Here is a 12,168-nt window from a genome sequence, read left to right as displayed (position 1 = left end):
CCTATCAATCTTTCTGGAACTGTTTTGGGAATAGTCTGAAAGTGTAGAAAAACTGGTCACTTTTAAGTAATTTGGCATATGTGAAAATGCACATTACTACTTAATTTTTCTTAATGACTAGGATTAGTGACAACTGAGCAGCCTTCTGGTCCATGTCAATTTTTCCTGAAAAAAGATTTATCTAATCAGCTTTGCTTACTTTCTATTAAATACCTCAAAGAGTAAAGCGTACTCCATGAAAACTCAGCCAGAGCTACTGAGATTCTGCAATATTGCTTTTTGAGCAGAGGGAGACTAACATTTCGTTTTCCAGATAAAATGCAATCAATGAGAGGTGCACAGTTATTGGCTGTGCCTTCAGCTAATTGCTGATATAGTCCATCCCTCACCTGTGCTTTTCTTTCACAAAGCTTATATACAGTCTCCAAACTGGAATCATTGTGAAGTGGATGTGAATACATCCTATGTTCAAAAGCCTCTATTTTTTGGATGACTTTTTTCAGTCCTTGGTCTTTGATGCCCATGTCATCAATGGGGTCCAATAATGGTACTCCATCAGGGAACCGCTTCTGTACTTCCTTCAACAAAAAGATTTTAAAATGCACTTTTTGGAATGCAGACATTAGTAGCAACACGAGATTTTATAGATTAAAATGTACATTTAAAGGACAGATTGAAAAACAAAACAAATGGCATAAGTAGACTATTTAAGGCAGGGGTCTCAAACTCAATTTATCTTAGGGCCTGTGCCAGTCCTCAAATCCTCCCAGCGGGCCAATAATGTCACTCATACCGCCCACAACCCACCCCCCCAAACTCCACACCCCACCTGCCTAAGGCTCTGGGAGGGAGTTTGGGTTGGGGAGGAGGTCTGGGGCAGGGGATTGGGGTGCAGGCTCTGGGAGGGAGTTTCAGTGCAGAAGGGCTGAGAGGTTGAGCTCTCGGAGGTTTGGATGGGGGAGGGGGTCTGGTGTGCAGGCACTGGGGTGGGGGTGCAGGAGGAGGGTGGGGTTGCGGGCTCTGGGAGGGAGGAGGGGGAGCGGTGAGGCTCTGGGAGGGAGTTTGGGGGCAGGAGGGGGTGTGTAGGAAGGGGGAGAGGGTGCAGGCTCTGGGAGGGAGTTTGGGGGCTGGGTTGGTGTGGGTCGGGGGGTGCAGAGCTTACCTGGGGCTCCAAGGCGGGGTGGGCTGGGGGGCCTCCACGAGCTGCTGCCCCCAGGCACCATCCCCGCAGCTTCCCATTGGCCACAGGGGCGCTTGGGGCGGGGGCAGCACACAGGAGGCACAGCCCAGTCCCAGTGCCACAGGGAAGGGCTGGCAGACACATGGAGCGAGCAGGCAGAAGCTGCTCAGCATCACTGCGCTGCTGATGGTGGGCGGGGCCCCGGGCCATTGTAAATCGCCCAGGGAAAGCATGGGTTGGGGGAGCACCCAGGGCGGCAGGCAGGGCCAAGGGAGAGACCCGACCCCAAAACTGCTGGAGCTCCAAGGGCCACATTGGGGAGGTTCTTGGGCCGCGGATGGCCTGCGGGCTGGGAGTTGGAGACCGCTGATTTAAGGGATATATGAAACGTCAATAAAACTTTCTTCTATGCTGAAACTAGGCACATTAGATTTCAATTTTTAAAATAATCAGGTAAGACATTTTGTTTGAAGGCAACTAATGTTTTACATATATTCAGTTTCTAAAACACTAAATCTCAGATGACTGAAGACATGAAGCAAACCTGAATGTGAATGTAAGAAACAGTGTTCTCATGCCCTATTGTGTCTGGCTGTTTAGAGTATACTGCTTGTTTTGTTTTTTAAAATTCTTGTGGAAGTTATATACCTGTATAGATTTTAACACACTTTGCCTATTGTCGATGGGCCTCAGGTCTTTGGGTATGTAAAGTCGGACACTGCTGATAGCTGAGAGAAGATGAACCAAAACAGGAACCACCTGACAACAACAACAGAATGTGGTAAATGATAAAGTAACAATACAGGAGATTTTTAGTGATGCCTTTCAATCATTGTAAAATTCATTTTTCATTAATTTCTAACTTCTTAGCAGAAAGCAAGTTGTGATTTCTTTTGCAGATTATTCCAGAACTGTAATAACTGTACATTGTACCTGGAACAGAATTAATAACGCATGTTGAAATGTTGACTAAAGAATTCTTCCTACCCTATTTTGTAACAGATTTTCTGACCACATGAAACTAACTGAACTGTTGTAGCATGCTCAAATTATAATTAACTGCATGATACCTCAGTGTTATGTCAGTTATTACTTCAGCAATAGTAGAAAAAGGCCCAGATTTTTAAAAGGTATTTAGGCTTGGCTTTGCTCAGCGTTGCAAGGCCTAACTGATTTTCAAAAGGGTTTTAGGCACCTAGAATTTAGGCTAAATCCCTTTTAAAAAAAGATTTATGCTCCTAAATCAGTTAGACATTGCAATGCTGAGCACAGCAACGCCTGTACGTCTTTAAAAATCTGAGCCAAAGTCCCTCACGAAAAACTGTACATAAAATAAAGCCTACTTAAAATTAATTCTGTTCCTATTTTGGAGTCTTGACTTTTAAACTTGCAAAACACTATATTCTATCATACAAATATGAATATGTGCTATTTTACCTTTCTGAAACAAATATTCTAAATATGCAAGTAAGATGAGAAATGTCTTGCTTACATAATAATTGAAAAGACCAAGCCCCTTTTTTCAAGGTTCCGTACCAAAAGTTAAAGTATCAGTTGCTGCGTGTTTTTAGTCTTCCCTCTGTTAGCACACCATGCTTCATTCTATTTTAAATAGTTCAACCAATGTCTTTATAAATAACTTTCTTCTGGATCACTACTAGGCTTGAAAGGATTGGCTTTTTATCAGTAAATGTCAGTAAATGCCAGTTTCACCACACACATGGATGAAAAACAAACAAACAAACAAACAACAATTTAAATGTATAAACAGGCAAAGAAAGAAAAAATGCTGCTTGAGAACTTATTAGAATTTGGTTTTAGGATATATACTCTATATTTTGACATGTGACATTGACAATTTGTTTTTTTATGGTTATAAAAAGCTTTTAAGTTTTTGAATCTCAACATCTACCATCATTAAATAATTGCCTGATCCCTCCCCTATTATCTGACCCTCTCCATAATTTCCTGCAATTATGAAAATTTAAATATCAATAAAATTTGGAAAAAAGCTTAAAAATAATCAGGTATTACCACTGAAATTATAAAATAAAAATCAAATTCTGACAAGCCTAATTAAATAGTGCTTTAAAAAACAGAGGTTAATATGTCCTTGAAAGTCTATAAAAAATAAACAGCACACTACACTGAACTGTAACTAAGTCCAGTTAGTCAGTAGTCTCATGCATTTGCAAAACTTCTTTCAAATTCTTCATATATGATGTACAAGTACGACTACCAACATGCCTTGCTGAGTTAGTCTTCTAAGTCAACCCTGTTAATAGCTATCAAAATGTCTTTTGTATAACATGGTTTAAGATGGTTGTGCAGCATGTGGTGACAAACATCCATCTTTCACATTACTGTAAACACTTATGTGACTGTTTTCAATGCAATACCTGAGAAAAGGGCATCCATATTTTAGCGTGTATATTCTCGACTTCTTTCATTACTTGTTTATACTCTGTTACAATCTCCACTGCAATGTTTTTTTAGTTCTCACTGATCAGAGAACTTTGAAGGCATGTCTATTATGTCTAACTATTTGAAGGCAGTTAGAAATAACCTTACCATCATGCAAGTGACAAAGTTCAATGGGTATGACAGAAGCATGAAATATCATTAAGAAGTTATTATGAAGTATGTCCCATACATGTAATGGACATTATGCCTACTATCCAAAAGTTACTAGATATTAAGTAACCAAATCTTCAGAGAGTTTTGTAAGGCTTTCTATTTCTGAAATCTGAATGCAAGGATACCAGAGTGAGACATACTGTACACAAACTTTAGAAAAGTAAGTTTAATACCTAAAATTCAGCAAACCACTGGAACACATGCTTTGCTGAGTTGGGGCCTAAATTCGCATTATTCTCATCAGCAAGCACCAATAATTCCCAATCTAGAAGTGTGAAAATGTTTTTAATAAGCTAACTCTGAACATTGTACATCTGCACGCCATAATTGTATTTAGCAAATTCTGATATGATTTTGTATTTCAGGGAAGAGTCTGTTATAGCAAAGTAGCAGCATTAAATTTTATTATGTAGAAAAATCATTAGAATTTGGCTTTATGGATTTTGAAGAAATTAGTTTACCAAAGCAATTTCTACAATGTCCATTACAATAGCTTTAAGGGCAAATACGTTGAGTTCTATGTTTTACCACATATAAGAAAAAAATGTTTTGTGTGCGCAGCCAGATAGTTAAACCTAACATTCTACAAAACTCATTTACTCGTATTTTAATAAACCTCTCTGCAACTATTGGACTATTTTCCACAGTACGCAGTAGTTTTTTTTATATAAAGGGCAAAAGTTAAAAAGTACTTCTTTAAAGTACATCACATATAAAGCATGCAATGCAAGTTTAATTGGAAAACGACTGAAATCCTTGCACTTCAAAATAGGGTTGTGGTAGAACAACACAAAACAGATTTTGCAGGTTTTCAGATAGTTTTCAATATACAAACAAACAACTATGATACTGCAGTCTTTTAAAATATCTTTCAAATTTCAGACTTAATTTCATATTAAAGTGAAGAACAGTTTGTGGGCAGATGCAGTCCCAATTCCCCCATAGTTTTCCCCCATGTTTTCTATCTGCCAATGCACCTCAGTGTTGAACTATAACTCCACTGAAACGCAAAAAAAGCGAAGAGCAAAAAACAAACAAAACCCCTGCAAAGTAAAATAACGCAGGCAGAAGTCCATCAGCAAAATGGGGGCTATCAAGTTTATTTCACTGAATGCACCATGTATGATTACCTGCCTTGTGGGCAGGTGGCATATGCATGCATTTAGTGCAAGCCACTCATGGCCCTCAGATACCAGGTACAGGCTCTTGAGCCAGAGTGGCTGAAGTGGAGAAGCTAAGGGAGACAGAGAGGTCAACAGACGAGATTTTCAGGGATGCAGAGCTGTCCCTCCCCCAGTCTGAAAGCCTCTGTGCTGCTGAGGATGACAAAAGTCATGGAGAAAGAGGACATCATAGCGGAGTGAAAGGAAACAATCCCATTATCCCTTCCAGATATCATGGTATTCTCTCATACTGAGGATACCCCTCAGTTATTTAAGAGAGAGGTTATAATAATGGGGGATTCGATTATTAGAAATACAGATAGTTGGGTTTGTGATGACTAGAAGAACCACAAAGTGAATTGTCTGCTGGGTGTGAAGGTTGTGAACCACTCGAATCATCTATTTAGATGTATGTGCAGAAGTCTAAAATCACAGAAACTGGTTGTAGAGGACAACTTTGGTTCGAGTGATCATGAGTTAATTTAGTTTAAACTAAATGGAAGGATAAGCAAAAATAGGTATGAAACTAGAGTCCATGATTTCAAAAGGGCAAACTTGAAAAAGTTAGAGAGAATTAATTAGGGAAGGGGACTGGACTGAGGACCTCAAGGATCTGAATATGGAGGAGGATTGGAATTATTTTAAGTCAAAGTTGCAGAAACTATCTGGAGCCTACATTCCAAGCAACAGGAAAAAATTGTAGGGAAGGGTTGCAGACAAAACTGGATGAACAAGCATCTCAAACAGGGTATTAAGAAAGAGCAGAGAGCATACAAGGAACAGAAGATGACCACCTTGCAGGATCCTAGAGCCCCAGGCTCCAGCCCAAGCTTGAATATCTATATTGCAATTAAACAGCCCTGCAATCCAAGCCTCAAGAGCACAAGTCAGCTGGCACGGACCAGCAATGGGTTTTTAATTGCATTGTAGACATAGCCAAAAAACACGATCTTTGTAGACACACACAGATGTCCTGTTACCCAACTGAGGAGTTGTAACATATCAGACTAATATTAATATTCTAATCTATTAGAATATACTGAATACATTTTTAAAAATCTGGTCAAAAAGTCTGACACCAACACAACTGTCCAAACACCTCTAGAAGGAGACTTGTGATTCAGTAATTGTGGCCTTTAAAACAGGATTTATATCACTTTTTAAAGTTTCTTGCTTAACTACCTCTTCCCAAGAGCTAACAGAAAGATAACTTTCAGAGTGGTAGCCGTATTAGTCTGTGTCAGCAAAAAGAACAAGCAGTACTTGTGGCACCTCAGAAACTAACGAATTAGTCAAATTAGAGACAAAACTGTTAATGATGCAGTAGTAAAAATTGCTATTGATGTAAAAGATCCTGTCTGGCAATCAAATAAGCACATGAGCATTCCTGAATACTAACAAGACAAACATGGAGGAATCAGAGTTAAATCTTCAGTTTAAATCAGAATTTGTAGAATAAGGAGTCAACGACATAAAACATACAGCAGGCTGAACACTCACTTCTCCAACCTTGAGATTAAATGGTTGATACCATTTTATGGGGTTAAAAACTGCCAAGTTTGCTTGAAGCGCCATCATGTTTTCTATACAAATTTGCTACGTATTTTCCTGAGTTGTGGTTTTTAATCGCAAAATCAGGCATTGCTCTTTATTATATTACAAAATGGAAAATGGCTAGAAGTGTAAGTGTTTTAGAATAAAATGCTAGGTTAAAGTGAACTGGCAAGGCTCAGAGGCTCATAGAAAGAAGAAGAAGAAAAATCACATTTAAATTAAAAAAATATATGAGAAGATCATGATATTCAAAGATGAACAAGACCCACAAGATGAAATCAGTATGTGTAGAACTGTATGATCAAGTTAACTACAGTGCTTGTGATTTTCAAAGCAGTGTAGGGAGTTCAGTCACACATCTTTCATTACATTTAAAATTTCAACTAGATATCCTAGAGAAAGCAATTGATACTTGTGCACCTGGAGGCGATATAATTCTTAGCACACTTCTAAAATTTATTAAGTACTTTGAAGATTTAAGAGTCTTTCATCCAGGGATTTCAAAGCACTTACAACACATTAGCTACATCGCACAACACTCCTTTGAGTTAAGTAACAGATACAGAGGAACCACTTTGTTCACCACTGAAAAGCAGCTTCCTAGCAGCTGTTTAAGAATGCAGAGCTACATCAATCAATGTATTTCCCTTCACTTTCTTAGAGAATAAAATTCCCCTCTTTTCTTAACATTTGCAAAGGCTTTTATGATATACCCTGAAAGATGCTATATAGCCAGGTAATCAATTATTTTTTGTCAAGGTCCAAATTTCTTGGTTAAGGTATGGTCAAGGTCCAGACTTCAGAGAAAATATAATAATAATAAACAATAATAAATAAATACATACATATAAAGATTTTGGGGTCCATTCAAAAGCGTCAGGCAAACCGTGGGCCAAACCTGGACTGTCAATTGACTACCCCTGCTACATAGAATACATTTTAACACTACTGATATTTGACAATGAAACTGAACTACAAACCTGCATCTCTCCTTTCTCATCAGGCTTTGCTGGCTTTGCAGCCTCAGTAGCAGAATTCTTCAAACTCTCTTTGCTGCAGTGTAATAGGACTTCAACCACATATAATGGGTCCAGTTCACCAGAGTTAGGCTATTGTGGATAGACAGAGAAAAAGTCATCAATAGTAAATATCAATTCTTCAAATACTGGTAACAACAGAAAGGAAAATGGGAGTTCAATTGACATTCAAAAATGTTGAGAGATACTGCCCCTAAACTTTAATAGATCAGTACTTCGGTCCTGAAACTAATACTATAATTAAGTATATTTTCATATACATGTCTCCCATGCGCGCACACACATTATATAAAGGTTTTGCAATTTAATTACATCCACCCCTTTAGCCCCAACCAAAACCTGCCCTAGATGGAATTGCTTTCAAAGGAATGTTTTAGCAATGTCATCATTTCCGTACAGTGGAAGAACTACTAGTTGTTCCAAATACATATAGCCTTCTATAGCTCCTGACAGAAGTGACTGACAGTGGGAAGGGGCTCTTGACATCCATTTTGGAATCCAGATCTCCCAAATTCTTTACTTTCCCAAGCTTCTGCATCCCTTCTTCTGGTAGAGAACTGAACCCCATCTGATCCAGTCAATAATGGCACTCAGTTGGTCAGGAAGTGTCTGTTGCTCCACATGTGATGCACACACCCACCACTGGGTGAGAACACTGCTACCTGAGAACTCCTAACTCTTGTTAGTCCGGGCATTGAGAGACCAGGCTTAGTCAACAAACCAGCATCACTCACACTACAGCACAGAACACTTGATTGATACTACCAAGCAGCATTTATATTTAACGTTGCCAAGGGTTTTAACAAGAAAGTTAATCTACAGGTTTGCAAGTCAGTATTTTCCCCCACCACAACAGAGGTCATTCAACAACAAATCTTTGCAGCATAAGAGCACTTATTTTGGGAGAGGGGACAAGGAAGGGAAAAGTCTTGTGCGCCAAGACTTCATATGATTGTGTAAGGGGCACAAATATCTAGCTTATATTTGCACAGTACACAAGTCTGGTGTTTCAACAAAGTAGTATTCTTTAAACAGTGATAATCTTAATGCTCTAGTTTTCTTAAAAAAAATAATGACAACTTGTCTGGAACAATCTGCAGCAGTGTTGTTTGCTTGTAGTAGCACTGCACTGAAACATTTCCTTTTATTTGGCATGAGAGCCAAAGTACAGAATCACAGTAGAAGCTCCATTTTAAACTATAATGTACAAGCTTTTTAAAGTACACAGATTAACATAAGATTTTACAAAAAACAATGTAATCAAGATCAGCTTTAAAAGAGTTTTGTATTGCTGTGATGAAAAGACAAACATCAAGAGATTTCATTTTATAGGTACCTGAAGCAGAATGTAGGCAAATAACATTCTGTAAGAGATTCTCAGTGCTTTGTACACAATTTAATTGTAAACATAAAATATCAGGTTGCCCTGTCCCACAACTAAGTCGTTTTCCAGTAATTTAAGGCTTCATTTGCTTCATAAGCAAAAGATTGTTGCTCTTAATTCTGTCCTATTTTGTGAAAAAGGTACTTGGCAGCTGTTTTTAGATTTACAAGCCCCTTGTGACCATTGCCATCATCTGAACGATATTTGAAAATGAAATCCATGTGTGGTAAAGCAGAGTCTAGCCAAAACTTTTCAAAAGTATGGTACTTATTTGAACGTAGAACACGCTAACATACATTAAGGAGATAAAAATACATGACCTGACCAGAGGGCTGAGTCACAGGACAGACTGACCGCCACCAGATCAGAGTGGTTGTCAACCCGGGTGCCAGGAAAAGAATGAAGCCCTGCCATTCCCTGCCTGGCCACTGGGTGACACCTGCTGTGAGCGATCCCCAATATGAAGGCATTGCACAAGTGTACTGGAAATAAAGCCTCTTAACCAAAAATAACTACACTTTGATTTTATGAAAAAAGAAAAGGAGTACTTGTGGCACCTTGGAGACTAACCAATTTATTTGAGCATAAGCTTTCGTGAGCTACAGCTAACTTCATCGGATGCATACTGTGGAAAGTGTAGAAGATCTTTTATACACACAAAGCATGAAAAAATACCTCCCCCCACCCCACTCTCCTGCTGGTAATAGCTAGCAGGAGAAGGGGGTGGGGGAAGGTATTTTTTCATGCTTTGTGTGTATAAAAGATCTTCTACACTTTCCACAGTATGCATCCGATGAAGTGAGCTGTAGCTCACGAAAGCTTATGCTCAAATAAATTGGTTAGTCTCTAAGGTGCCACAAGTACTCCTTTTCTTTTTGCGAATACAGACTAACACGGCTGTTACTCTGAAACCTTTGATTTTATGAGCTCCAAAGCAAATTTCTACAGTTTGCTATACATTTATACTATACAGCACATGGCATACATAATTTTAGACAAATTCTTCTTGATATAGTAATTCATCAAAAAGATTATTTGAGCAAGAATAATTTGAACCTTGATTTTTAATGGAAACTTTAATCTGAAATTATACTGATATAATTGGGAAGTGAATATGAATTCAGAAAATTGATGACAACAAATTAAGCACCTGACTAATTATACTAGAAGGTGTCTAGTATAATTAAATAAGTCAGATGGTTAATTTTCACATCAATTTGATAAATTAATAATAGTATACTCTTTATAGCTATTTTGCTACATTCCTGTTATAAAATTTGTATTTCATCTGCATGACATTTTATAGGATATTTCCAACAGTTCTCAGTGGCTGAGTATAACAATGTGCTACTTAGAACATCTATGAAGTGCCATGGAGGTGATTCCAATAGTTAGATGCAGGAAGGAAAGTGTAATAGATACACACACAATGCTTCTGTAATGGAGACAGTCAAGAACAAAGTTCAGTTTGGAAGAAAAGTTTCAGTTTTCAGGTCAAAGAAAAAGACATGTCAGAGATTTGTGTTTGTATGCTGGAATCTTTAAGTTTTATGTTAGACCCCTAAGAGTCCCCTACTCCGCAGGAAATCACACAGAAGCCGAAATCATAAGGGGGTAACAAAGATCAAATAAGCTTCTCAATTCAACCCATTCCCCAAATCTTTGTTTTAGGATTTAGAGTAGAGTCTCTATATTCACTAATGAAGTACGTTAAATCTAACACACTACTTATCTAGAGAAAGAACATTAATCAACTTTCATACAGGGAGGAAACTGACTACTGAAGAAGCTGGTAGTATTAATGGTATTCATCAAGGATATTATTGTGGAAACAAACAACGAACTGTTTCAGCTGAATTCTTATGACAAGTGGAGGAAGGAGTTAGAACAAAACTTAAAGAAAATATCACTGTTGAAGAAACTGAGTATATATTAAAATGACAAATCTGTGAAAAATATTAGATGGATCAACATCTATATCCCAGGACAAACTCATAAGAGGCACAGTGGTTTTCACTACTATGCATATTAAAGCAGCTGTTAATTATCTATTTCTAAAAGATCATTTGTCTTGCATTGGCCCACAGATTTAAAAAAAAATGCTCAAAGAAACTAGCTTTTCCATATGAATGCTAGGAGTGGCATAGTTCTAAGTCTATTCCATAATTTTCAGTCTCTGTTATACTTTCCACTGAAGGAAAAAATTAGCAGCTGTCACAATGGCTCAAGTAAAAGTTGCTGTTCCAAGTGGAATTACCCTCTCCAGCACAGATCATTATATTTCAATAGTAATATTAAAACCTAAAAGACTTGTAAAAGATTGAGATGGGCCAAATAGGAGGCTTTTAAAAAATTACACACATACACACACACGACAGAGGTGGAAAGAAACACCTCAGAGCGACACAGAAGTTGGAAACGTTAAAAAGAATAAGGGTGGAAAAAAAAAATCTCTGTTTTACTGCTCGTCAAATGGTTCATAAGAAAGCAGTTTAAGAAACAGCACTTTAGTGTACAAAGGCTGTTTTCCAGTCCACTTTCCTAACTCGAATGGGAATGGAATAAAAAATAATAAATACAAAAGGCAACATTCAAAAGGACAAATAAAAGCTCCTCAAAAAGTTTTGTTTCTGCATCCACAAACTGCTGTCTTTTCTCTATTATTATTATTATTAAATATTTTATTATAGTAGCACCAAAAGGCCTCAGTGACAACTGAGGCCACACTGTGCTGTGCAAAAAGAGAATCTTCCATATAAGTACAGTAGCTGGATCCTTGTACTCATCCACCATAATTACAGCATCTCTATATTATATGGCCATTCCCATTATCAGCTACAGAAAATATTTTGAAACCTATTTTGAATGCAAAGATTAGAAATATCTCAGTGTCAAAAGTTTCTGAAATGAAGGTCCAAATGTAAGACTGAGCTGTGCAAATACTAGCTGCAAAAACAGATTTCCAAAGAGGTTACTTACCCTGCACAGTAACTGGAGTTCCTCGAGATGCATGTCCCTATGGGGGCTCCACTTGAGGTGAGTATGCGCTCTATGTGCCTTCAATTGGAGATTTTCGGTAGCAGTGCTCAATCTGTGCATATGCCCTAGCTATCATGTGCCCTGTACTATGGATATATGGAGCTAAGATAGACGGACTGCTCTCGGATCCTTCTCCATCACAAAGCCCTAAGAAAATGAGGCTCCAAAGCAGAG

The 12,168-nt window shown here is 38.1% G+C and overlaps 1 protein-coding gene across 1 annotated transcript in view; it reads right to left on the bottom strand.

Moving 5' to 3' along the window:
• Positions 1–12,168, bottom strand: part of MTREX (Mtr4 exosome RNA helicase) — a 100,326-nt gene that overhangs the window by 24,709 nt on the left and 63,449 nt on the right. Inside the window, exons 19-21 of the mRNA XM_037902802.2 lie at positions 7,515–7,643; positions 1,829–1,939; positions 390–578 (exon numbers count right to left, since the gene is read on the bottom strand). Of these exons, the coding sequence (XP_037758730.2) occupies positions 390–578; positions 1,829–1,939; positions 7,515–7,643 (429 nt within the window). The remainder of the gene's footprint in view (positions 1–389; positions 579–1,828; positions 1,940–7,514; positions 7,644–12,168) is intronic.

The sequence above is a fragment of the Chelonia mydas genome, chromosome 5 (genome assembly GCF_015237465.2).
Source record: "Chelonia mydas isolate rCheMyd1 chromosome 5, rCheMyd1.pri.v2, whole genome shotgun sequence".
NCBI classification, from domain to species: domain Eukaryota; kingdom Metazoa; phylum Chordata; order Testudines; family Cheloniidae; genus Chelonia; species Chelonia mydas.
This window is presented reverse-complemented; position numbering and strand designations above follow the sequence as displayed.